This window comes from Papaver somniferum, chromosome 1 (assembly GCF_003573695.1).
Source record: "Papaver somniferum cultivar HN1 chromosome 1, ASM357369v1, whole genome shotgun sequence".
Classification (NCBI taxonomy): Eukaryota; Viridiplantae; Streptophyta; class Magnoliopsida; order Ranunculales; family Papaveraceae; genus Papaver; species Papaver somniferum.
This window is the reverse complement of record NC_039358.1, coordinates 147,876,943-147,903,246: the sequence shown is the minus strand read 5'-3', so window position 1 is coordinate 147,903,246 and position 26,304 is coordinate 147,876,943. Positions and strand designations below refer to the sequence as shown.

Genomic DNA, 26,304 nt, shown 5'->3' with positions numbered 1-26,304 from the left:
CTTTCATACCATTCTTCTCGCAACCCCCCACGTCGTCGCAAGTGCAAATAAACCTTGTATTAACAAATATATGAATCAGCAATAAAAAAAAATATGATTAAATGAATCAACTTAGGCCTTGTTTAGTAAAATTTATGATTATCTATTTATGATTATAGATAATCATAAATTGATAATAATTTTCAAAATAAATTTTTCCAAATAATTTTTTCCAATAATTGATTATCTTAGATTGATGATCTCAAAAAGGAGAGGAAAGAACAATGATTTAGGATATTTTTTTAGTCCTATGTTGTTTTTTTGTCTCCCTTGATAGTTTAGAGAAAATAAGAAGAAAAAAATTTAAAATAACTTTTTTCTGTTTATGGAAATAATGGATTTTTTCCATTATGATTAAAATAAGCAATTATTATAATGGTCCAAACGCATATAGAATCCATTATAATCTGTATATAGAATCCATTATAATATGCGTAATGGATTATGGAATGATAATCAATTAAAATAATGGTTACCGAACATCCCCTTAACAGAGCTTTATTTCCATCCAAAGACACTCAAATTTGAATTACAAGTATATGGTTTAAGTTTAGAGAAGGAATTTGCAACAACTCAATCCTTGAACCATTTCCCCACCAAAGGCATGTATCAAAAGTAAGAATATCTATTTATTTTTTTTATAAATCTTTTACACTATTGAGACCGAAATTAGATTCAATTCAAAATGATGTCCAATACAACATAATTGTAATAACATAATATTCCGCAAATGAAATGAGTCACTAATTAATTTCTATTAAAAGTTTAACACCAGAGTAAATCGTAGCCCATACCTTGGATTTAAAAAAAGAAAAAAAAAAGGTGATAATGACCACGTCAGGGTTTTTGGGTAAGCAGGTATGACAAATTGAATTGGAAAATATGAAGGATCACCATTGATCTTTAGGGATATGAAAAACCCGTAAATAGGTGAAATGATCAATCTACAACACCGGCCACAAAAAACATTTCTCTTACAGATTTAACAGTGAAGAGAAAAATTACACACACAACTTTAAAAGGGAAAAAGAAAGTGTAAACCAGCAAAGAAGAAAGCCAAATTGAATTACCTTCAGAAGATTACATTGTCGTCATATTTGTAGTATGCCTATTGATAGCTTTTAGCTCTTCCAAATTCAATCAAAACCATTATATATTTTAGATAAAGATACAGTAAAGCAACATTATTGGGGGAAGATGGAGGATTTCCCTTGATGTCTCTGTATGACAAATTAAACCAAACAGAATCACTGAGATCGAACTAAATAAATTAGGAAGAAAACATATGTAAGTTGTGGAAAAAAACAAGGTCACTAACAAAAATCTATTTGAGCTAAAAGATTCCAAGAGAACTTTTAGGCATTTATACAATCATTTGGGATCAATAGAGTGGGTTTAATCGTAATAAGAACACTGCCAACACTTGAGAGGAATTTATTCATAAAGACATTGAGTGTCAACGATGGAGTTCATATTCATTTGTTTACATAATCCTTTTGGAATCATTTGAGAGGAATCAAACTCTACTCAAAAATTAATTCGAGGCGGTAAACTTACTACAATTGCAATTGATAAATAAACTTACCTATTGTGAGATAACCAAACTTTCAATCAGATTCTCAGGACCTGGAAATTTAAATAAAAATCAAATTCTTTAAGTTCAAAATATATTTTCAAATAGAAAAAGTGGAAATAATCTGGATCTGCATTTTTCTATCAGGATCTATTGACGACAACGACGGAAAAAACCTTATACTAACAAAAGAAAGAAAAGTAAAAAGAGTTTATTTTTAATCATGCTGCATAAATCGAAATTAATATGTCATTGATCACTTAATAGTAACGCCTCTCACATTGATAGCGTTGTTGCTTGATAGGGTAGTTTGAAACGGCTGCAGCTGAATGAGAAGAGAAACGAAAAAAAAAAACAGAAGAACAATCTATGGAAAGTGTAATCGGATTGTAGAAATATGTGGTGAGATCTAGGCCGCTCTTTATAACCCCAAAATGTATATATCAATCCATGTTACTGGCTCCATCACGACCCTCCTTTATGTATCCAAACTACAGATATCCGTCCAAGCAGAAAAACACCATTGTTCCTTATAATATAGATATCTTACAAGTATTTTAAATCTAACGGATGCAGATGTCCAATGGATTTTTAAGAGCGCAAACCGCATCCAATCCAAAATTCATCGGCTCCCAATAGTTGTATTTGCATCCAATCCACCAGCGAACGGTTCAAACATCGATCCGTAAAAACGTGAATGGGGATATAAACCACGAATTTCGGGACAAATGTTCACCCCTACTCAATTTATGGGTATACACTCACCCGCAAAAGAACAGGTGGACCGGATCGAATTCGTCAATTATATCCCAAATGCTCAAGGAGACTGCTTTGAGGCATACTTAATAAAGAAAAAATGGAGTCACCAGGTATTAAAACCAATAACACCTTATCCGGCATGTTTTATAATAACAATAATGCCCTTATCATTTATATTTTGTCAATTTTTTCTTTCAATTTTTATAATTATTTTTGTATAACTTTATTTTATTTTTTAATTTTATAGAGGAAAGAAGGAATTACAAGAAATTGGAAGGAAGCCGAGCAACAAGCCGGGAACCAATCCCCTTATGAATGAAAACCCATATCCCCTCTTTGTGTGGTCCGTTCTAGTGACAAGCTTCCTCCTTTTATTATCCCTCCCGATACTGGCAAGTGCAATTATAATGTTATTAACCGATAAAAACTTTAATACAACCTTTTCGGATCCTGCTGTAGGAGGAGACCCTATCTTATACCAACATCTATTTTGGTTCTTCGGGCATCCGTAGGTCTATATTCTCATTTTGCATGGTTTCAGAATCATTAGCCATATCGTTTTCGGTTTTTCGGGGAAACCAGTCTTCGGGTTAGGCATAATTTATGCCATGATCAGGAAGTAAACCCGATGAACAAAGCTACAATCGAAAAAACAAAAACTAGGATTCGACCATACTAACAGAGAGAAGGTATACCTTCCATCTAAGCTAGGCACAGCTGTCGCCAAGAAAGCACTAATCAGCATATGCTTTTTAAAACATTACGAAGGGAGCTAGGCCTGTGAAAAATCAACTCTCCCACTTTAACATCGCATCATGAATAGCCATATAGTTACGTAGCCTTTTCGGAAAATCTATAGTGTCACTACCGAGTTCATCCAAGGTGGTAAAAGAAAGAACACCAAAACCAAAACCCTGAGAAGTGCATTTCTCAAGATATTTATTATGCTTCCGAGTGACAGCATTGTTAGCTTAACCGGGAATGAAAGTACGAACAACACCACCTATAAAAGGAGAGACAACAGTTACATCCATGCATATGTCACGCCCGTTATCCCAAACATACACCAGGATATCTGCTAGTCTCAAGGCCAAACCTTCATTCGAAAGAAAACGCAAAACAACTTATTTCCTAGCTGGAACACCTGCTCGATAACAAATATCAGCAAAGGTGTCTCGTACAAGATCATATCTGAATTTAATACCAACTTCATGAGCACAATGTAAAGCATGGTCTCCAAAAATATCCATCTCCCTATCACAGCTGGGGAACACACCTCCTTCTTAAAAAAGAGGAATCCCAAGTCTATAATAAATAACATCGTTGAACTTTCTAGGCCCAAGTTTTTGGTTAATCCCTCCAATAGGAATGGCTAACAAATAATCTTGTGCATGCTTGGTTCTGATGCACTGCCAAAGAGCCACGTTGCGTCCAGACATACAAAAACGGGTGGGCGTCGTTCTTCAATGCGTCGAAGTATTTGATTGCCAAAGAACTCATGAATTTGGGGGAAATGTCTTCAATGCATAATAAGGAATTCACAGTACCACATACTTGGTTGTAGAGGGCTAACGCTTTCTCGAAGCTTGGGCTCTAACCGGACACACCCGAGAACCACAGAATAGACTCTTGTTGGGCACCTATTTGTAGGAAAGAAGCTAAATAACAATACTATCTAGTGTATTCCATTGTATAGACACCAAAACCACCAAGCTTGATGGGGAGGTAGCTAATCTTTGTTGCGGTAACCCAAATCCAGGTCCATCACCGGTAATGAGTTGTCTAAGTAACTGAGAAAGGTGGCCATCAAAAAGTTGTTGTGCTTCACTCAAGTATACAGGCTTGGTGGTTCTCATGGTGATGAAATACAACCTAGATACACCGTACAATTCCTGAGAAGCAACAACTCACATTGTGGATCCTTAAGTTTTTAATAATGTCCATTAAAGTAACGGTTATGCACCTTGTTGAGCACCATGTCTTGGAAAAATTTTGGATTCAAACTAACAGGCCCTCCCAACAACTTCACACCATCGGATCGTTTTCATATATTATAAGGAAAGACCCGAAGTCAGCCCCGATGGTCAAAAAAGTTCAGTCGTGGGAACATTGAGATGTAACCCCAAAGCAACACCCTCTTGGTGAATGATTCGCAATGCATTAACTACCATCAACATGTCACCTATGATAATGTCATCATCCAAATATCAAGCTTGTAAGTCCATGTCATAACGCTCAGCAATCTTGTGGATTAAGGGACGTATTAAGGAAAATAACAGAGGGCCAACGCTCAACAATTTTATTTTATAACCTTTTCTCAATTTTTTTTTAAAATTTTTTAAATTTAGTTTCAAAGTTTTTGAAAAAACAAAAAGTTTTTTTTTAAAGTTTTTCGTTATTTACAAAATTGAAAAAATAATTAAAGAAATTTAATAAAAATAATAATTTAAAAAAATTAAATAAAATAGTATAATAAAAATGATTAAAAGAATTTAAAAACAATTTTTTTAAAAACTAAAAATAAATAAATTAATTAATTAATCAAGATTATCTAAGTCATTTAACTAGCCTTAGACATTCCATATCAACGACTTACACCAGTTAGGGTAAATATTTTATATGCCTCAAAACAACCTTCATAAATCCTGTTTTGAGGCATACCTCTTTTTTTTGGGCATACTAAATGATGATACCATCTAACGTATGGTTAAAAGGGGTGTCCTAGCCGTGATGAAGTTAATACCCTTCAACTAAATTAAAAACCTAAACTAAAACTAATCAATATATATTCAATCTTTCTTCTTCTCATCTCCCGCAACCGAACTCTTCCCTACATAAACGTTGAAATTTCTTTTCGTCGTCGATTAACCATACAATCAAGCAAGTTCTCAACAAAGTGAAGAACTAATCCAATTGACCGACGTTGGAAGGCGAAATCCAAATCTCAATTACTCTCAAATGTATATTAGAAGGTATTTCCTACAAACCCATCTTGTTTTTCATTGTTTTTACTTTGTTTGATCGATAAAGTAGGGTATATTAGATGAAATTAGTGTTTTCAGAAGAGCCGAACCTAGCTTTGTTCTTCGTTTTTTGTTTTTCAGAAGATCAGTTCGGCTGATCTGAGAATAACAATTTTGAGCCGAACATAAGTTATAGTTTAGGGAAACATTATGTTCGGTTGATTGGACTTTGCTAGGTTTTCATCCGAACCTTTGACTTGGCTAAGTTATCGAATTCATTGAAGGTCGGCTGGTTCGACTTCGCTATGTGTTCAGCCGAACCTTCTGATAATTTAAGTTTTTTTGGAAGTTGCACTACAAGGTTCGGCTGAACATAAGTTAGCCGAACATTTCTCTGTAAGTCGTCATTTTCATTAAACCAGAAGGTTCGGCTGAAATTTATAGTAGTACGAATCAGCCGAACCACCCATATATTTACCAAACTTTAAGGTTCGGATGTAAACTAGGAGTCGAACCGTTCTTCGCGCTCAAAGTTCTGCTACCAAAATAACAGTCGAACCTAATTTTGAACTCCGAAAATTTTTGTAAAAATTCATTTTTTTTAAAGAATAGAAGCTAAAAAAAATAAAAAAAATAAAATACTCCTTCATCATTTGGAATCACCCATCTTGAATCACAATAATCTCAAACCTAATTTTTCTTTTCTCTTCTTCTTCCTCTCAAAAAATTTGATTTCTCTACTAATATAACATTAACAACTTAACTTAATCAATGGAGTCCAAATTTGTGCACCCCTCTAAAACCGGGGTACATGTTCCGCATCTGCCTATTGGACGATTTTCAGTCCAAAACCAGTATATTTTCTCTCTCTTCTTTTATTCTTATCATGCTAGACTGTTGAGTTCCTCTTCTTCATGTTAGCCATGATTGATCTTGATTATATCCAATTAAGTAATTGTTAATTTTTGCATTTGTTCTCTTCAACCTGCTTTTTTTCTTTTAAACATGAATCAACTTGCTTCTTCTATGCGGAAGAGGAAAAATACTAGGGTTTAAAATTTGGGGGAAAAAATTACCCCGAAGAAATAAAGATTATATGTAAGGCTGTTTGAATTTGATACTGGGTAATTTTTTTTAATTGGGCATGGAATTTAAATAAGTAGAGAAAGAGTGTGAATTTATTAAGTATCCAGTGATATAAAGAAAGGTAAGGGTCTTTGATATATTCCATGATTCTGATTAAATTCAAATTTTAATTAAAGACTACGGTGCTAATTAAAATTTTTGCTTCACATGTTCAGGGTGATCAATGTGATGGCCAAAATTATTAGAGTTACATGAATAAATACCGATTTAGATTCGGAATTTCAAAATATAGGGAGTTACAGTCTAATTGTTATGATCATGTTCAGAGAAGTTTATAAACACTCTTGATGTTTACCAACGTTAAAAACTCACGGTTCATATTTTTTCAAGATGAAAAGTTAAGTGAAGATGTTGAGCAGTATAAGACATTGGAAGAACCAGAGAAAGAGTGGAGAGAGGAAATAAGTGGAGAGAGAGAGATTTAATAGGTTGTTTTATCCAAACAATCTAGTTTTGGCCCACAAATTCGTCCAATATGCAGGTACGGAACGTGCACCCAGTTTTTAGTTTTTGAAGGTGCACAAATTTGGACTCTAATAAATGGATTAACATTACTAATTAACGATTTTCATTAAATTTGATCTTATTCATTATCCCTAAAAAAAAATTAAGCAAGGATAGTTATGTCATTAACAAAAACGGATGATAAGGGGTGATGAGTTTTATTTTTTACCTAGTGACCCTATTTTGACATCATTAGGTACTCAAAACGGGATTCACCTTCATGCTCAACCTTGCGGATAGGGGTGAGCATGGACCGGTTTTCATCTCATCCGCATCCAATCCAATATATTACGGATTTCAAATTTAGCATCCGCATCCAATCAACATCCAACGGATTTGCATCCAATGGATGGATGGATTGGATACGGATAATCAATGGATTTGTTTTAGATAAAATTTATAATAAACAAAATAAAACAACACAAATAACTCCTTATAAAACCTACATCATTGCTTACACAATAGTAGTGTTTGTTGTGTCACCCAGCGGTCAGGATACATTGGATTTTCTAACTACTGGTTGTGATCTTCCCTTCCCTCCTAGAATAACGTACTTGATTTGGTTAATCCAATGGTTGTCTGTCCCTCACGTCCCACGCTGTGTGTATTAATTCTGTTTCTTTAATTGCGAACCATAAATTGGGTTTTCATTGTACGGCACAGCTGTGCGGGTGATTTAGCATCTCAATTCTCTCTTCATCTCCCGGTTAATGGAAACCTCATCATGCTATGAGTAATTGATTTCTCTTCCGATCCCTGTTCCATAACGTATCATAAACCCTAAGATGCTTTTCTATTATCTCCTCAACAACAGAAGGTAATCTCAATCCATATTGATTTTTGGCTAAAAAAAAAAGCTCATCCTTGCATTAATTGGATTCTTCTCTCTATAAAATGTCTAATCCCAATCGAGAGCCGCATCAGTTCCAATAGAACATGTAAGTCTTTTTCCCGTTGCTTCTAATCACGTTTTCCTTCCACTTTCAATCTGTTGAGTTTTTCCAATTACGTTTTCCTCTTTTGTAGCGATATCCGGGGAGAAGCTAACTGTGTACTACGAAAAAATAACGCTAATTTGTTTTCCTTCTTTTTTATTGTAGCTATCAGCTATTGCAAACAACAACGCCGTCGACTTTGGCGGTGAAGTTGGGTATATTAAGTTTCTTATTGAGGTTAGGAGTGTTAAACCTAAATTCAGTAATATAACCATCTTGCTTTTATGGCCAATTTTTTTTGTTAAAATGTGCTCTTTAGTGGCCGAGAGGCATAAAATACTTCTGGCTTCTCAGGAGCTGCCCCGTTAAGGTGGTGTTCTTGACGAATTTGCTATGAAATTATCTAAATGGTTTTGTAGGTTCAACAAGCTTTTGCAGACCTAGAAAGGTAATACATCCTGTTTCATAGAAGTTGCTGATGGTTGGATTTATTTATTTTTTGTTTTCTTTCCAATCTTAAGATGTTAATGGATAACATTTCAGAGTCTGTTGTGAATTCCTTGGTAATTGTTAATACAGAGTTCATGGATATCTTGAATGGATGATGTTTATGAGGTATAATTTTGACCCGATAGCTTAGTAGTACTTTTAATGAACAAGAGACTGCCTTCAATTTCTTGATCAGTCATAAACATGATACCTTAGTATCAAGAAACAGTATATGGGTTTAGGAGTTGTACATAAGTTAAATCATATCTTTGTCCTTTGAATCCCATTACAAAATCAACTTAAGAGTCGTAACATCCATCTGTTATGTACATATAACTCAGGGAGAATTTTTTGGGAATTGTGGTCGGTAATTGCACTGTAAAGTGATTAGTATGATGCTGCAAAAGGTCATACACTTGATAAGTCTTGCTCCAAGAAGGTGTATGATCCACAGTAGGCCCCCTCCATATAATTTGGTAAAACCATAGAATTGATCCAAAAGTTCAATTGTCCATTTGATTTCTTGAACTATTCATCGTAGTTATTGTTTGAAATGTTTCTTTATGGAGCTGATTTGTAACTTTGATGTCTGTTATTGAAATCAAGTTCAATCTGTGTGTAGGTGTCATATGTTTATGAATTTTACCGAGTACTTCATTCGTAACGATTAAATTTGATGTTACTTTTGTTAGGGTAAGTTTGTTAAAAACCTTTTTTGTTGGTATTGCAGGTAAAATGGGAAAATGTACAGGGAAGTTGTTTATGTTTCACTATTTGGAGTAATAGTCCCCAAGGCATTGGTTGGCTCCAGGTGAGAATTTGGACTAACTTACCAATATTCAATTGGAACCAATTGTTTTCATTTCTCTTACCTGAGTTGTATAAAAGTAGGTAACCAAATGTGAAGTACAAAGTATTGTTTTCGCCGTAAACGATGCTACTTACTGAAAGGAAGATGCATCAGTTAATCTCTACCATCAACTTTTTGTTTGTGATGGCATTGAGTTTTATTGGTGAATCTAGAATAAAGAGAGTCTGTGCCAGGGTTTTCAACAGGCTGTCTTTTTCTAAGTTGATCTCTCGGTCTCGAAGAAGGTAATGCTAGAGAGGGCCAAGATGTTCATTTCTTCACTGGCAATCATGTGGTTACTGTCATATTGATCTGTAATTCTTTTTTACCGTTTTACTGGAATCAAATTAAGATGAATGTGTGGACGTGCAGCTATTTAAAACATGTTTAAGTGTGGACGTTGGGCAAGCTGAATAAGGTTAAACAAGAAATGGAGGTTGCAAATAAGATTGCCAGAGAGATCGACTTCACTTATTTATTGCACCCGTAGGTAGTCCTTATTTATTTGATCCATCTCTATTCGCTTACTTTCAAGCCTTCTTTATAGGGAAATTTCCAATGTTTGAGTTGCAGGTACCAAAGGACTCGGAAAAGGTGATGCTTGCAAAGCCGATAGGGCAGGTGATGATTAAGTTCTTTCTCAAAATTTGGATTATGAAATACATATTATTACAGGATGAGATATCATTCAAGAGTTGGAGAACTAAAAACCCAAAACACTGTGATGGCTCTTCTTCCTCGAAGGAGTGATGTGGCATAGCCAAGAACTTCACAATAGTTAGGATTTAGGTCACTTGATTGATCGCTAACTGAAATTCATTTACACTCATTGAAAGGTTTGGCGGAAGTCAAAGTGTTCAATACGATATCTGAAGACAAGCTCTTCAATCCTGGAGTACTGGGTTCCCAGCAAATATATCATTACTACATATTTTTATCTTACCCGCTGTCACTTTTCATGTATGGGAAAGATGTTTTTTACATAGGAATAATGTTGGGAATCTGGGAGAGGGAGTATATGCTTCTCGAGAAAGGACAGCGAGTAGGTATGTGCAAAGCTAATAATTTTGTATTAGCGATAAGGTATGTTTTATTTTCTTCGGTTTCTTTGTGTTAACATGAATTCATTGACAAGCCTCGGACAATTCATTGATAGGCCGAATTTTCAAGGTTAGTTAGGGCTATGGACTTATATATATAGTTTCCTTTTACGAATAGAGATGCACATCGAGGAACACATGCCATAGGTGATTGTCACTTATGAAACCTATTAGTTAATTTCGGGAGGTTCAAACTTAATATCTTGAGCACAAAGTATGATGTAAAATTTTTGTTTGAAAGCCTTTCTGAAAAAGTTATTTTTGCAGTTTGATATGTGACATGATATCCAGATATTGCTGGGCCTAGGTTTGGCTGTAAAACTTCTAACTAATGGGGTTACATGCTCAAACTTTTTCGCAAAAATTCTGGCCATTATCTTAGGCTTACAGAGAGGTCAAGAAATACAGGAATATGGTTAATATATTGTAATTGGCAACTCAGTCTATACGAGCGCAATCCAGATTTATATATTTGTTTTTCAATAGAAGCTTAGCCGCTTAGAGATACCTCATACCTACGACCGGGCTTATGACTGGACGTACAACTTCAAATTATTGCATGGTTGGGATGTCGCCAACAGGAGTTGATTGGAATTTGACGGATTTGGTTTAATGAAAATTTGGGTTTTTTTTCCTTCTTTTTTACAGATTCAGCATGGATTCTTAATTATACGAATGTATGCAATATTAGGATGATTTACGTAATGGACTCTTGCTTAGAGAAATTTTATGTAATATCAAAATGAGTATAAACTATGACATAAATTTTCAAGTAAACAATATCAGTCCACCATTAATTAAGTATTTATATATTTTGCGGAAACACAAAAAACCAAAGTGCTCGCTAATGGCGCAGAATGACAAACATAAACAATGATCCTCGCCAATTAAAATAAATATAATATTTACATTTAAAAAGAAAGCAGGCAGTCATTAAAACACAACACAATAGGGAACAAATTTAGCATACAAACAAGCAACCTCAGTTTGTTACCCTTTGAAATAGCCGGTGCTCCAATGAGCATAGCTCAACAATAAGATACAGACGTACGCGAGGATCCAAACAATTTCAAGATACAGACGTACGCGAGGATCCAAACAATTTCAAGCTCCGCGACTTTCAAGATGAAAAATCAAAAATTAATTTAGATAGCAGTTTACTACTTACAAACTCCATCCCTATATCACCATCACTACCACCCATGACTACGGAGTACTTACCAAAAATCAACACAAAAATTCAATTAAAAACACCATTGAGTTGGACTAAAATCTTCTCTTTAATGTAAAAAGTAGAAGAAATTGGCGGTAGGAGAACAAGAAAACAAAATTGATAAAACAAAAATATTAAAACAAGGCACTTGAATAGCCACTTAATTGTGGAACTGATTTGGTATTCTTAATATACCTTCGAACCAAAGAATCTTTTGAAGCTATTTTATAATGAAATGTTATGCACAGATTAAAACAAAAGAAAGATTAAAAGAAAGAAGAGGAGACTGGTGATAACGGAAAAAAAAATGGCGGGTGGAATCTTCAAAGAAATACATTTCAGTATTTGTTAATTAACATGGATCATAAACTGGACACAGGATTTTTTCAGCCTATTTTGAGGTAAACAAAAATAAAGTAAGAAGTCAAACTCTTAAAATTATCTAATGCCCCAGCTTTAAACAGTGTGAAATAACGGCACGGGTCATTCCCTAGTATCTTATATATGTATACAAATATGTAAATATCATGGATAACACTCCAAACAAACACCATAATAATTCCAAAAAATGATCCATAGTATTTTCTATAACTATATAAATGCTCTTAATTTAACGGATATGGATGTCCAACGAATTTTCAAGGTTGCATCCGGACCCAATCCGTAATCCGTTGGATTTCAAAAATTCCATCTGCATCAAACCCATTAACGAAAGGTCCGGACATCCATCCGCAAAAACGCGGTTGGTTCCGGTTAAATTCGCGGATTACGGGCCAAATGCTCACCCCTACCGGCTGCGGGAGATACAACGATTGATGGGCTAGTCTTTGGTCATATACGGGCCTCGTATATTTTTCAGTACTGAATTACTGATCAGTCCATTTAATTTACACCGTCGATTTGATTTTACCCAACAAAATAAAAACCCCTAAAAGCTAAAACCTTACAGAAAAATTAGCTTCATCTCTTCCTCCTCCGCCGTCGCCCTAGGCAACATCTCCATTTTTATCTCTAGAAATCCAATCTTGGCTCTCTGATTTTCTCCTCTAAATCTCTTATTCGTGATCACCATATCCAGCTGATCAAAAATGGCGGACGTAGTTCAGTACAGACTAGAGCGTATGTTAGATGAATTAGAAGACCTAGAAAAAAGAGGTCTTTTCAGTCGCCCAGAAATAGCAGAAATCGTTAACAAGAGAAGAAAGTTCGAGTACAAACTTAAAAGACCAAGTCCGCTAAAACAAGATTTCTTAACTTACATCGATTATGAGAAACAGCTTGATTCACTTCGTAGACTTCGGAAGAAATTAGTTTCTGAAGATTTGAAAGAACAAGGTATTAAGAAAAGGAAAAGGAAATCTTCTTCTGATATTGCCGGTGTTTTGAGAATACTTGGGATCTTTAGATTAGCTGTAACCAGGTTTAAAGGTGATATTCATCTTTGGTTTAGGTACCTTGAGTTCTGCAGGGAACGCGGTCATGGTCGAATGAAGAAAGTACGGCTTCTAAATCTAAGTACCATGAATTTTGAAAATTTTATTTTTCCGTTCTGTTAGTGTTTATTTGTTAGAAATCGCTACCACTGAGGATTTGAACTATTAGTCTTCCCCTTGCCAATTGTACATTCTCTGTTGGTTCTGTTTTGTGATTGTAGTAGCAGTTGGAGTATAGTGATTATGTATTTGCTGAAAGTGGTGAAATTTTAACATTTGTTTGAAACTACTGGGGTGTCTTTTGCAGATTTTACCTCAGGTGCTTAGGTTTCATCCTAAGGTACCTGGTGTTTGGATATATGCAGCAAGTTGGGAATTCGACCACAATTTGAATGTTGCTGCAGCTCGTGCACTCATGCAGAATGGGTTGAGGGCATGTCCGGAATCTGAAGATTTATGGGTTGAGTATCTACGAATGGAGTTGACTTACCTTAACAAGCTGAAGGCACGAAAGACTGCTCTTGGTGAAGATACGGGGACGTTGGCTCGAAAAGAAGGGGATGTTGATGAGAAACAGTGGAGAGATGAAAACAAGGATTTGTTTATGTCTCTGGATGGGGAAAAGGAAGGTGTCGATGGTACTGATGTCCAAGAGGGAGAGTCAGAGAATAAAAAGGATACTTTTAGAGAGCAGGGGTCGGTTATTCTTCAGACTATATATAGTGGGGCAATTGAAGCGCTTCCAACAAGCATGAGTCTGCGAAAGCGGTTTTTGGAGGTTTTGGATGGTATAGACCTGGCCCATTCTGAAGAGTTGAGGAAAGAAATGATGGATGGCATGAAGAGAGATTTTGCGAAGAAAGCGGAGTATTGGGATTGGTTAGCAAGGCTTCAAATTGGTGATCTTGAAAAGACAAAGGATATGCGTAAAAAGGACATGCTTGTCCGGTTAAATAAAGCAGTTGATGTAAGCAATATTTCAACTCTCACCGAGCAGTTTAGTTATTGTCACATGAATCGGGAGATTGTCCTCCTGACTTAAAAGAACATACTTGTCCTTTTCTGACTGAGTTTTAAGTATCTCTGTGGATCTCATTTGCAGTTGATAGAATTTCATACGCACATCTAGTACTATATTTATTTGTTAACTGCTTCAGATGTCCCATAATTTTCTGATGATTGGCATTCTTCTCTTCTGCACAGGTATATGAGGAAGCACTTGAAAGCATGCCTTCAACGGAGATGTTTTCCTTCTATACCAATTTTTGGAAGGATGTTATTGCGCCAAAAGGAGAAGATTCCCAAGTTTTCGAGCCGACTGATGTTTCTGATAAAACAGTAGAATTCACATCTCGTCTGTTTAAAGTATTTGAAAAGGCTGAATCTATGGGATGCATCACAGAGGATCTTGCGTACCATCATATTTCACTGTACTTGGAACTAGGGAGATTTGAGGAAGCTAGGAATCTGGCAGAAAAGTTTTCTAATGGAAAACTTTCATGCTCGGTGAAGGTGTGGGTTTTAAGAGTTTCAATAGAGATGAAATGGACGACCAGGGAATCTGCTTCTCTTAGTAAGGATGACCTGCGTTCTGTCTTTGAGCTTCTGCAAAACGTGTTATCAAAAGTGGCAATTTCAGAAGCTGAAAGCTTATGGCATATGGTATGGAATCCCGTTCTCATGTATGCTATTATCTGTTTTATGATTTTATTGGGTTGTCATTGTACTTGAGATTCCCTATTACTCTGCTCTGCCGAGATGCTAGAATCTTAAACTCAGAATAGATTGAAGTATGAAATGGCAAGTAAAGGATTAGATATCTAATTTTCAGAAAAATAAGATTAGTTAAAAAAAAAATCTTCTTCTTATAGGATCTCCCCCTTTATAGTTTATTAAAATGACTTATTGACTTCATCATACAACAATGTAAAGGATTAGAGGATATTATTTTCTCTTTCTACTTATAGGAGCTTCCCCATTTCAGTATATTTTAGAATGACTTATTGACTTTGTCAAACGACAGTGTTACACAACTTACACTGGTACTAATGCCTGTGCTAGCAATCCGATGTAGTGCCTGTGTACTAAGATATAAGAGCACACAGATTTTTTTACAGAAAAGAGATGTGTGAAACTGTCATCATCCTGTGTTTTCTGTTTCCCTTTGGAGCAACGTTACACAAGACCTGAAAAGAATGAAAGAGTTGTGATCAAGCTTCCTGCCAATCACCTTGACTACTCATGCACTATTGAGAAGTTGATCATTAGTAGTTCTTTCAATCTTTTTCAAAAAAATAGATAAAGATACATTCACTCATCCCTGAATAGTTCCTGCTTAATGGTGATTGTCTAGGTCTAATATTTCTTTTCTACGGGCAAGCTGGTTTATTCAATCTGGCAGGCTTAAGCAAGTTCATTTTTGGCACTGTTTTGTTCGCAGGCCATCAAGTTCTTTTCTAGTCAACCAAAGTATTTTAAGAAACTGGTTGAGACTTTTCTAGCTTTCTTAACCAAAGAAAATGAAGGCAACGTTCCACTTTCTTCTGCCATAGTCCATCATGTTCTTCAGAAAGATGGTCTTCAACGTGCAAGAGAGGTGTACAAGAGGTATGTCGCGGACGTTGTTACCCAACACATCCATTTTAGTTTTTATATTTTTAAGAACAACGTCATTGACGTTTAAGTGTATAGCATTTATAGGTTAATCACCTGTCATTATTCTTCTCTAACCAAATACATCCCTGCAGATCACTAACTTTGACACATGCTAGATAATAGTTTGCCATGCTGTAAAATTTGCTAACCTTCCCTTGTCGTTGAATGCAGATTTCTCGCTTCACCTCACCCAAGTCTGGCTCTCTACAAAAGCTGCATCGAGTTGGAGTCTAACCTTGCGTTTGTTGGCGATAAGAATGCTCTTTCAAATGCGCGCAAGTTGTACGAGTCTGCACTTACAACTTATAACGAAGATACTGGATTGTGGCGAGATTATTACTCCATGGAGATCAAAGTAATGATCCCTCTCTGTCTCTATCTCATTACTAACTGCAATATCTCAATAAACCTGATTATTATTCATTTTTGATTATTTTATGTGTTGGCAAATTTTACAGATGGGGTCCTCAGAAACGGTAAATGCTGTATATTGGCGTGCAAAGAAGATCCTCAAAGACACTACTGAATTACTTGCTCCACAGAATTTGTGATGCATTTAATTTTTGTTTCCCAAATCACCTTCAATTTTGACAAGTTTTCTAGTTTATCTATTTATAGACCATATGTAAGAACTGTAAAAGGGTTTGTAGGTCGGCCAGTGTACAATTTTCAGTGTAACCTCACACAGGCCGGGAATGATTGAAACTCTAAAACAAATTCGTTTCCTCAACTTTCATCTGTACAATCTTTTGAGAAAACATTGGTCTTTTGTGTATTTGCACCCAATAGCCAATATTATACCAAATCATTTGAATTTCCAAATGCGGGATCTGTTATCAATTCATATATGCAATGGTAGTCCCAACTACCAGGCCCAATTATAGAACAAACACCAATGGGGACATTACAAAATGAGTGTCCAAGATAAGTCCTTGGAAATTTTGCTTGCTTTGCAACCTTTAGATACATGGGATAGCCATGGATAGAGAGAGTAAAGAGAGGTTGGGGTGTAAATAATACCCGAAAATACTCTGCCTGCCTGTATCCGCCCGAGCCCGCCTGTACCCGAAGTAGCCCAAAGCCTGTTATGGCCCGTCATGGACCACCCGGCCTGGCCTGGATTAATTTATTGCCTGTACCCGAAGTAGCCCAAAGCCTGTTATGGCCCGTCATGGACCACCCGGCCTGGCCTGGATTAATTTATTGGGCGGTCTCGGGCTTTGCGATTAATTATGATGCCCGGCCTGATACCCGGCCTGGTGCCCGGCCTGAAAGCCTTCTATGTGCCATTAATCATTTAATATCCTCTTAAAAAGACTTAAAAGTTACAATGTTATAATTGTCAATTTTATGTCAAGAAAAATAAAATATATAATTGTTTTTTACTTATAATTAACCTTTTCAAAACATTAATGGTAATATATTTTCTTATTAGAAAGTTTATTGTACTCTCATTATTTATTATAGGCTAAAATTAAAAATTTGTCAGTGTAATTTAAATATAAAATAATACTATCACTTACAATATGCGATGTTGGAAAGGAAAGGATATTGTATTTAATACCGTTCATTTGAAAATTTAAACTTAAAAAAAAAAATCAAAATAGTGGCCTGTCCGGCACGATCTGGCCTGCCCGTATAAAAAGCGGGCTTTGGGCGATCTTTCGGTAGCAAATTATCTACTTGTGCCCGACCTATCCGACCTGAATTTGTTTACGGGCTCACAAATATTAAGCCCGGGCTGCCCGGCCTGTCTTAGTTTTTGGGTCGGGCGGTCCGGCCTGCCCGAATTCACACCCCTAAAGAGAGGGAGAGGATTGGGACTACCAACCACCACTCACTAGCGATGTGGGAACAATCTTAATCTCTTGCAGAGGGAACCCTTGTCCACCCACTACCTCCTTATGTCGTCAATATGATATAATTTGATAAATAAAGAGAGAAAAACAGAAAAGAAAAGGAAACACACATTATTTTTCTCTTCTGCTCGTCATACCTAAGTAAGTAAGCCCTTCCCACACTCTCTGTATCTGCATTTTTCTTAACAAACGTATTAGGATTTGATTGGTTTTGCTTATTGGGTTTATGTATTTGTGATTGATTTTACTGACCTTTAGAGATCTCTGCCATTTATTCCATTTATATTCTCTGGTTGATGCGTTCGTGTATTCTTCTCTGGATTCCTTATCAACGTGCTGATTATTAATTTGCAAAACATACAATCATGGATCTCGATTACTTTTTTACAAATTATTTCATCTGGATTAATAGTCTAGTGAGATTCTATCAAATGTTATGGTTCCATGGTAGATGATAAATGCAATGTTATTGAAAGATTCCTGTAACTATATGTCTCATCTAATAGATCCGATCTTTTTCCTTTTTCTAGGATAAAGATGAGAGGAGGAGGTTTTTGGCAGCTTGGGCAATCAATCACTCGCCGCATTGCTCAGGGAGACAAGAAATCTGTTGTCCGACGATGTTTTGCTACTGAAGCTGCTGAGCTGAAGAAGACAGCTCTTTATGATTTCCATGTTGCCCATGGAGGAAAAATGGTTCCTTTTGCTGGTTGGAGCATGCCAATCCAGTACAAGGATTCAATTATGGATTCCACTCTCAATTGCAGATCCAATGGTAGTCTTTTTGATGTTTCCCACATGTGTGGACTTAGCCTCAAGGGTAAAGACTGCATTCCATTCCTTGAGAAGCTTGTGATTGCTGATGTTGCTTCACTTGCTCCTGGGACTGGTAGTCTTACTGTCTTTACCAATGAGAAGGGTGGAGCTATTGATGATTCTGTGATCACAAAAGTCACCGATGATCATATATACCTGGTTGTGAATGCCGGTTGTAGGGATAAGGATTTAGCTCACATTGGAGCCCATATGGAGGCATTCAAAGCCAAGGGTGGAGATGTCTCATGGCACATCCATGATGAGAGATCTCTTATAGCTCTCCAGGTAAATTTATAGTGTTTCTTATTTCTGCTTTCCTGTTTTCAAAATGTTCCTATGCTTGGTTCACTCAGTAAGTCGGTATCGCTCTTGTTACTTGCTCTATATTTGAAGTCTTTTTGCTGGGCTTTCGTAAGGTCAAAAAAGTTTGTGTTTGAATTTCGATCCACTAATTGAGTTATTGTGAATACAACCCTAAAACTTTCACTGTTGTCCATTCGGTCTAATTCGCTGTGTAAAATTGTTCCAGTACATGTATGCTGGACATTGACCTTATTTGTTTGTAGCATGTTCAATGTGTGACACTGCTTTCCTCACTTCTGCTTCATCTTGCTTAATCTATGTTCAAGTAAGCCTTATAGAATACAAATGTATAAAACATTTCCTGGATTATTCTTTGACAGGGCCCTCTCGCTGCACCAGTTCTTCAACATCTAACTAAAGATGATTTGAGCAAGTTCTATTTTGGGGAGTTCAAGATGTTGGATATCAACGGTGTCCATTGCTACCTCACAAGAACTGGGTATGTCGAGTTTATCAATATGCTTCAGCTTGAAGTAAATTATCATTATAAAATTTGATTATTACTGTGGCATCCAATTTTGTTCTAACACTGCAACTTCAAAGCAATCTAGTGTTCATACAGAAATAGTGAAAACTAATCACCCTAGCCCTCACTAAAATATTCTTTCTTTTTTGTAGCACATTTGAACTACTGTAGATTTTTGCAGAAGAATTCTCTATCATCTCTGATCGTAGTACTGGCATGAAATTTGCAGGTACACAGGTGAAGATGGTTTTGAAATCTCTATTCCTTCAGAGAGTACACTAGATCTCACAAAAGCAATTTTGGAGAAGTCTGAAGGAAAGATTAGGTTGACAGGTCTAGGTGCTCGAGATAGTCTCCGCCTTGAAGCAGGACTATGTTTATATGGTAACGATATGGAACAACATGTGACACCTGTAGAAGCAGGTCTTACATGGGCCATTGGCAAGCGAAGAAGAGCAGAAGGTGGATTCCTGGGTGCCGAGGTAATCCTCAAGCAACTCGAGACTGGTCCATCAGTAAGACGTGTAGGTATTATCTCTTCAGGACCACCTCCAAGGAGTCACAGCGAGGTCACTGATACCAAAGGGTCAGCTCTTGGGGAGGTGACTAGTGGAGGATTCAGTCCATGCCTGAAAAAGAATATCGCTATGGGATACGTAAAATCTGGTTCCCATAAGGCCGGAACTAAGGTTAACGTTGTCGTCCGAGGAAAATCGTATGAAGGGGTCATCACTAAGATGCCCTTCGTACCTACAAAGTATTACAAGCCAACCTAGACAATGGAGAGTGCATCTCAGAGTTTTCTTTTCTTGCTTTCGCTTCCTTTGCAAGTGTCTGATGAACTTGAATGCTGTAATTACACTAATTTCTTCTTAAATTGGAAGGATATCATGCTAGTTGATAAAGTTTGATTGCCAAAAAAAAAATGAAAAAAAAAACTCAATCCATAAGGCAAGTCACTGAACTGCAAATGGGGGAATAAAGTTTGAATGTCATTTTACCTCGAAGTAAATACTGTAAAGCAACATCTAAGTACATTTAGTTGTCTCTCCTCCGCATAGATTAGTTTTTTTAAAAGGTGGAATCAGATAATGAAAAAAGTTATGATCAAGACTCACGTTGGAATCAAATCGACTATATCATGCGGGAAATCATCATAACTATATTCTCTTCTTATCTGGCAGGACCGCAGGAAACTCTTGTTACCTGGCAGGCAATGCTTGAAACGGTAGAGAAAGAAACGTGTAGTAGGTACACTAGAAAAACGGTAGGAGTTTCTCCATGCAACTCGTCAAGAAACACTCGCTCTGATGCCACCTTTTAAAAAAACTAATCTATGCGGAGGAGAGACAACTAAATGTACTTAGATGTTGCTTTACAGTATTTACTTCGAGGTAAAATGACATTCAAACTTTATTCCCCCATTTGCAGTTCAGTGACCTGCCTTATGGAAATTTACCTTTATCCGCTCCTCCAAAAACTATAAAAGCAACCTTGAAAAAGTTGTCACCCTTCTGTCATGGATCTTCGATATTGTCCCGTCCGAAATATTCAAAACTTGTATAGGAAAGACTTCTTATATACCCTCACTTTTCTTCTCGTTCTCTTTTCTTTCCCATTGTTTCTCGGCTACTTTGATTATTTCCAACCTCGATTCATTTTCCAAATCCTGCCAAACCATCAAAATCTTAAACGTGGAACTTGTGATTATTCAAAAGGGAAATGGGTTCCAGATGATGGAACTGATCTCCTTGGATCCTACAATGAAAACTGCCCGTTTCTCGATCCTGGATTTAAATGTCACCAAAACGGCCGGAAGGATGATGGTTATCTCAAATGGAGATGGCAACCAGACAACTGCTCCGTTCCAAGGTGGGGGGTCCTGGTAATGGTTTTGCTTTCTGATTGCATGCATAGTTCAGAGCCTCTGATTCTCCACTTTATTTTTTCCTCCATGCATGTTGTGAGAATTTCTATATGTCTGCAGATTTAATGCAACAGATTTTCTGGAAAGGAGCAAAAATGGGAGAATAGTATTTGCTGGAGATTCGATAGGTAGGAACCAATGGGAATCTTTGGTATGTATGCTTTCACAGGCAATTTCAAACCACACTAACATCTATGAAGAAAATGGAAACCCTATCACAAAACACAAAGGATACCTCTCTATTCGATTCAATGACTACAACCTTACCGTAGAATACTACAGGGTTCCTTTCCTGGTAATTGTCGATCGTCCACCACGTAATTCCACTAATCAAATACAAAGCACAGTTAGAGTTGATCAATTGCATTGGCGGTCTAAGCAGTGGAGTGGAGCCAATATCCTAATTTTTAATGCCGGACACTGGTGGAATGAAGATAAGACCATTAAGATGTATAATGTCCAGCTTTGTATTCCTGTACAACTTTGTTCTTCTCTAGAACTGGATCTAACTGTTTAATAGTTATAGAAAATGATTAGTTCTGTGTTACATTTTCATGTCAGGGGATGCTACTTTCAAGAAGGTGGGAAGATAAACAACACAATGAATGTAAAGGAAGCATTTTGGAAAACTCTACAGACGTGGCGATCATGGGTTATTCAGAACACACATCCTGATAACAGCTATATCTTCTTTCGAAGCTATTCTCCAACACACTTCAGGCAAGTAAAAAAGCACAATGAATAATCAAATTGATATTATTGCTCAAACTAAGTACGTCCAAGAAAATACAGAGCACCCTGAATAAACTGACAGGTTATGATTTTGAACCATACTATTGCAGAGAAGGAAAATGGGATGAAAGTGGTCACTGTGACACAAGTACTTTACCAGAAAATGACTACACCAAGTTGAATGCAGAGCCATGGAATAACATATTTATTTATAAAACAATTGAAATGATGAAAGATGTGAAGAGAAATATACAGTTCTTAAACATTACATATCTGACAGAGTTTAGAAATGATGGTCACCCCTCGGTCCACAGGGAGCCAGGCACGCCAATTCCTTCCCCACAAGATTGTAGCCATTGGTGTCTCCCTGGAGTACCAGATACATGGAACAAGCTTCTATATGCCCATCTTTTATCAAAAGATTACAGAACTAAGAAGAGAAAAAATGTGTAAATATCTTACCGAAGAATGAATTGTTTCATTGATTATGTTAACTTGACTTTGTATATAATTATCTCTTAGTTGACAGTTATATGTTATTTGGGCTACTCATGAGACTATTCACTCCTGCATTCTCATCAGGTTTCATGTCGTTCCTTCCATCTCCTTCACATTCTCAAGCTTCCTCAATCCACCAGACCCAACAAGAGGAAAGGCGGATGAGTTTGGTCAGAAGTAAAAGCCAACCACGGAACATATTCTCGAATAGCAGCTAAGGCATGCCTAATTCTGGTAACCAATCATCAGGAGTGTGGTTTTCAGGGAGAAGTGCACGAAACTGAATACAAGGGAGACACCGAAATAAAAGGAGATGGCTTGTGTGCACAGATCAGAAGAAGCATTAGCATGCCAATAGGTATGACTGGTGCCATGTCGGTTACAATTCTCCAAAGTGCTTTACAGTCATTTAGAGTCTGCTCATCTCATGTAGTCCCCTTCTTAGCACCCCCATAGTTGTGGATGTATTAATTGCAACAGTCCAGTTCCTTGCTAAATATCGTGCCTGCAAAACACAGGATAAGCAACATCAAAGTGCCAGTCCGTCAAGTAACTTGAACTGAACAGGACTTTGTTCATGTTATATGATCATGATATGGAACAACACGTAACATCTGTACAAGTGAGACTTACATGGACGCTAGGGAAGTGAAGAAGAGCAGAAGATGGATACTTAGGGGGTGAGGTAATCCCCTAAGAACTATGCCCGGCAAGAAGATGTGTAAGCTTTTCGTACTCAGGACCACCTACAGTGAGGTACCAGAGGGCTCTCTAGGAGAGATGACTAGTCGAGGATTCAGTCCATGGCTTAAAGAAGAATATTGCCATGGGGTTGGAATCTGGTTCCCCGTAAGGCAGGAACTAAAATTAACACCATAAATTGGAGGAAAATGGTACGACAGAATTATCACAAAGATACCTTCCGAACCTGCAAAATATTACAAGCCAACAAAGCTAATGGAGAGAGCAACTCAAAGTTTTACTTTTCGTTCCTTAAATGTGTGTGATGAACCCTAATGTTGTAATTAGCAGTAATATCTCTTACAATCGAAAGTATATATGCCAGTTGACAAACTAATGATCTGATCCGTGTTAAAAGACAACTATCATTTCTTCAATAACAAGGTAAAGCACACAATTCTAACACTGGGCAGAAGTTCCCCATAAACTCTTCTACAAAAGGGAAACCTTTCACAAACAAATGAATCTACAAACAGAGTTCAAGCCAACAGTCAACCAAACTTGTGACCTAAATTACACTTGGAAAACAACATCATGGTATTACACTACAGGGAAAGCTGTTGCACAAACCTTAACAAGAATCAACGCCTCAAAGCTGGGTTGGCGAGATCGTAGGCCAGTGCCATTTGGACGCCACCAGCTGTAAATTCTAGAACTATCAAAACCTGGAGCAGCAATATTTGTGGTGCAAGAAGTATACTTTAGTTAGACTTCACCAAAAATCCCTACAAGAACAAACACCATCCTTGAAATGGTGAAAGCGGCATCTATCTCTGACGATGATTTCACGAGTATAAATCTTCGAAAGTAATTTGGTAGCTGAATGACAATCCACACAGACCCTCAGGTTCTTTGTAATTCGGATAGTGGTGCCTGGCTCAGTATTGATTAACCCAAACGCAATAGCCAACTTTTCACTATGACGACAAAGTGCAGTTTCCTTCTTTTCATCTTCCATTTCAATCAGAACTTCGCTCGTTTTCGGACTGTAACCATCAAACTTTAACTTATTTATCATCTCGTCCAATTTGTCATATATTTCCTCACTTTGAGGATGTGAATTATCCCCTGCAACAAACTCATGCACTCTTCCTTTCAGCTCTATGAAGCTACATCCAGGTGTTTTACTTATCCCTCGATCTCTCATAACTTTCCTCAATTCCGCAACATCTTTCCACTTCCCCTTTACGGCATATAGATTTGATAGTGTTACATATCTCCCACTATGATTTGGCTCTAATTCAATCAGTTTTTTCCCAATTTGTTCTCCTTGTTCAGTATCTCCATGTACTCTACAAGCATTGAGAAGAGCTCCCCAAACAGCGTAATTGGGGGTCATTGGCATACTTTTAATGACTTCCTCAGCTTCATTTAACAAGCCCGCTCGACCATATAAATCAACCATACAACAGTAGTGATGGATATTTGGTTGTAATCCATAAATACTTGTCATAGAGTCAAAATACATTTTACCTTCATTAACCAACCCTGAATGGCTACAAGCATTCAAGACTCCAATAAAAGTTACTTCATTTGGCCTGACTCCATTCATATCCATCTGGGAGAAAAGCTTTAAAGCATCCTCTCCTCGCCCATTAACAGCAAGCCCACCAACCATGGCGCTCCAAGCATGCACATTCTTTACCTCCATCTCATCAAAAACCTTGAGTGCTTTTTGGACACACCCACACTTTAAGTACATGTCTATGAAAGAAGTACCCACTCGAACAGTAAATCTAAAGCTTTTTTTTCTCAAATACCCTTCAACCCATTCCCCTAGCTCCAATGCCCCTATGTGAGCACACGCGGAGAGAGCATTTACTACCACACTTTCATTTGGTTTTACTTTCTTATCCAACATTTCTTGGAAAAGCTCCAAACCCTCCTTGAAACGACTATGTTGGACATACCCATTGATCATAACACTCCAAGAAACAACATTTCTCTCTGGCATTTCACGAAACACTTCACAAGCAGACTCAAAATCCCCATATCTCAGAAACACACCCATCATAATATTACACGAAGCATCATCATATTCAGGAATTTTATCAAATAAAAACTTAGCAGAACCCTTCAAACCACAGTAGCCATACATTTGCATTAAAAAGTTTAAAACTGAAACTTCAGTGGAAAATCCAAGTTTGTAAATTTGACAATGAAGCGCTTTGCCAAACGAAAGACAAGGAATTTCTGAACATGCTTTAAGAAGTAACGGAAAGGAATGAACATCAAAGCGAAGATTTGAAGACTCAAGAAGATGAATGTAGAAGAGAATTGCATCAATTGGGTTTGAACTAAATGCGTAAGCTCGAAATAATGTGTTGGCAGTGAAGATATCAGGTTTACGAATATGAGAGAAGAGGAGTCGAGAGTAAGGAAGAGAACCATTTGGAGAAAGAGCAGAAAAGGAAAGAATTCTTGAAGCGACAAAGTTATCGCCAAAGATGCCGGTTTTAATGGTTACACCATGAATTTGAGATAGTTGTTTCATGGAATTGCAGGAATTGAGATGATGGAGAGTAGGGTATTTAGTTAGAAGTAGGGAAGTTGGAATCCATGGAGGATTTTGGGTATTTTTGGAGGAAATTTTACAGAGGGTTTTAACTGGAAAAGATGTTTGAGCCGAGGAATACATTTCCACACCCAAACAGATAATTTTCAAGTCTGGAAGATAGAAAACCAATTGCACCATATATCAGTTAAATTGCACTAGAGAGAGGAAGAAAAAAAGCCTTCTAGGTGTCTCTCTCGTCATCATGTACGACTCCATCTCTCTCGTCTTTTCTCTCTCTCATCTTCTCTTAAGTGAATCTCCCGAGACTACTTCTAGCCGTTTTCTTTGTCCCAACGGCTAGTTCTCGCCGTCTCTCACCGAAATTTCATGCCGGAAATCAATATTTGATTGATGTTCCTTCTTCACTTACTCTAAACTATGAAATCTTCAATCTATACAGGAATCACCAGTATCACTATCATCACAGACATCACAAATATCATCGACATCTCAAAAATTACCAAAACTACAGGCATCCCAAACTTACCCAGTACTACTATCATCTATATAGCTTCAACAATCACTATTACTTCTGATATTGGCTCAATCATCATGGCAAACTGGAAAGAATTCTATTCTCAAGATCATGATAGACAATTACTCAGAAACCAGAAACATACCAACATTCTTAGATCCTGCTGGATAAAAATTCTAACCCTCCCCCTGAAATTTTTCAATCCAAGCCT

General features: G+C 36.9%; 4 protein-coding genes and 1 long non-coding RNA gene across 17 annotated transcripts; 4 read left to right on the top strand and 1 right to left on the bottom strand.

Annotated features, from left to right (window-relative positions):
• Nucleotides 1-7,642: 7,642 nt before the first annotated feature.
• LOC113303879 lies at nucleotides 7,643-11,078 on the top strand. Of its 9 annotated transcripts, XR_003337873.1 has the most exons (8): nucleotides 7,643-7,922; nucleotides 8,085-8,156; nucleotides 8,274-8,367; nucleotides 8,463-8,534; nucleotides 9,139-9,219; nucleotides 9,300-9,503; nucleotides 9,631-9,744; nucleotides 9,832-11,078. It is a non-coding gene; the product is annotated as an uncharacterized LOC113303879 (long non-coding RNA). The 9 variants fall into 9 exon arrangements; XR_003337843.1 differs by having other exon boundaries at nucleotides 8,085-8,367; XR_003337870.1 differs by having other exon boundaries at nucleotides 7,643-8,156.
• A 1,457-nt stretch (nucleotides 11,079-12,535) lies between these two features.
• LOC113303857 (U3 small nucleolar RNA-associated protein 6 homolog) lies at nucleotides 12,536-16,481 on the top strand. The gene is made up of 6 exons (XM_026552941.1): nucleotides 12,536-13,067; nucleotides 13,312-13,971; nucleotides 14,208-14,666; nucleotides 15,445-15,611; nucleotides 15,831-16,014; nucleotides 16,118-16,481. The coding sequence occupies exons 1-6, from the start codon at nucleotides 12,660-12,662 to the stop codon at nucleotides 16,208-16,210; spliced, it is 1,971 nt and encodes a 656-aa protein (XP_026408726.1). The 5' UTR covers nucleotides 12,536-12,659; the 3' UTR covers nucleotides 16,211-16,481.
• Nucleotides 16,482-17,501: 1,020 nt separating this feature from the next.
• Nucleotides 17,502-20,089, top strand: LOC113303865 (aminomethyltransferase, mitochondrial-like). Of its 2 annotated transcripts, none has more exons than XM_026552950.1 (4): nucleotides 17,502-17,659; nucleotides 18,049-18,619; nucleotides 19,018-19,136; nucleotides 19,393-20,089. In XM_026552950.1, the coding sequence occupies exons 2-4, from the start codon at nucleotides 18,056-18,058 to the stop codon at nucleotides 19,937-19,939; spliced, it is 1,230 nt and encodes a 409-aa protein (XP_026408735.1). In that variant the 5' UTR covers nucleotides 17,502-17,659; nucleotides 18,049-18,055; the 3' UTR covers nucleotides 19,940-20,089. The 2 variants fall into 2 exon arrangements, with proteins under 2 accessions (XP_026408735.1, XP_026408741.1); XM_026552956.1 differs by having other exon boundaries at nucleotides 17,523-17,663.
• A 591-nt stretch (nucleotides 20,090-20,680) lies between these two features.
• Nucleotides 20,681-22,680, top strand: LOC113303838 (protein trichome birefringence-like 9). 3 transcript variants are annotated; one of them, XM_026552937.1, is made up of 5 exons: nucleotides 20,681-21,035; nucleotides 21,165-21,218; nucleotides 21,652-21,810; nucleotides 21,933-22,271; nucleotides 22,405-22,680. In XM_026552937.1, exons 1-5 carry the CDS (start codon nucleotides 20,683-20,685, stop codon nucleotides 22,499-22,501), a joined length of 1,002 nt encoding a protein of 333 aa, XP_026408722.1. In that variant the 5' UTR covers nucleotides 20,681-20,682; the 3' UTR covers nucleotides 22,502-22,680. The 3 variants fall into 3 exon arrangements, with proteins under 3 accessions (XP_026408722.1, XP_026408712.1, XP_026408717.1); XM_026552927.1 differs by having other exon boundaries at nucleotides 21,151-21,540; XM_026552932.1 differs by having other exon boundaries at nucleotides 20,986-21,035; nucleotides 21,165-21,540.
• A 472-nt stretch (nucleotides 22,681-23,152) lies between these two features.
• On the bottom strand, nucleotides 23,153-25,836 carry LOC113303825 (pentatricopeptide repeat-containing protein At5g66520-like). 2 transcript variants are annotated; one of them, XR_003337784.1, is made up of 2 exons: nucleotides 23,632-25,836; nucleotides 23,153-23,248 (listed from the first exon to the last, which is right to left on the bottom strand). XR_003337784.1 is itself a non-coding variant. In XM_026552917.1 (1 exon), exon 1 carries the CDS (start codon nucleotides 25,754-25,756, stop codon nucleotides 23,774-23,776), a length of 1,983 nt encoding a protein of 660 aa, XP_026408702.1. In that variant the 5' UTR covers nucleotides 25,757-25,836; the 3' UTR covers nucleotides 23,387-23,773. The 2 variants fall into 2 exon arrangements, 1 of the variants encoding a protein (XP_026408702.1); XM_026552917.1 differs by lacking the exon at nucleotides 23,153-23,248 and having other exon boundaries at nucleotides 23,387-25,836.
• Between the last annotated feature and the right edge of the window lie 468 nt (nucleotides 25,837-26,304).

Bases quoted from the DNA above. Each gene is read 5' to 3' on its own strand.
- LOC113303857 (XM_026552941.1), top strand. From the start codon at position 12,660: ATGGCGGACGTAGTTCAGTACAGACTAGAGCGTATGTTAGATGAATTA. The intron at 14,667-15,444 runs GTATGGAATCCC...TTTTGTTCGCAG, and splicing joins CTGAAAGCTTATGGCATATG to GCCATCAAGTTCTTTTCTAG. The intron at 15,612-15,830 runs GTATGTCGCGGA...CGTTGAATGCAG, and splicing joins GCAAGAGAGGTGTACAAGAG to ATTTCTCGCTTCACCTCACC.
- LOC113303865 (XM_026552950.1), top strand. From the start codon at position 18,056: ATGAGAGGAGGAGGTTTTTGGCAGCTTGGGCAATCAATCACTCGCCGC. The intron at 18,620-19,017 runs GTAAATTTATAG...ATTCTTTGACAG, and splicing joins GATCTCTTATAGCTCTCCAG to GGCCCTCTCGCTGCACCAGT. The intron at 19,137-19,392 runs GTATGTCGAGTT...TGAAATTTGCAG, and splicing joins TGCTACCTCACAAGAACTGG to GTACACAGGTGAAGATGGTT.
- LOC113303838 (XM_026552927.1), top strand. From the start codon at position 20,683: ATGGATCTTCGATATTGTCCCGTCCGAAATATTCAAAACTTGTATAGG. The intron at 21,541-21,651 runs GTATAATGTCCA...TTTTCATGTCAG, and splicing joins GAAGATAAGACCATTAAGAT to GGGATGCTACTTTCAAGAAG. The intron at 22,272-22,404 runs GTAAATATCTTA...CATTCTCATCAG, and splicing joins ACTAAGAAGAGAAAAAATGT to GTTTCATGTCGTTCCTTCCA.
- LOC113303825 (XM_026552917.1), bottom strand. From the start codon at position 25,756: ATGGTGCAATTGGTTTTCTATCTTCCAGACTTGAAAATTATCTGTTTG.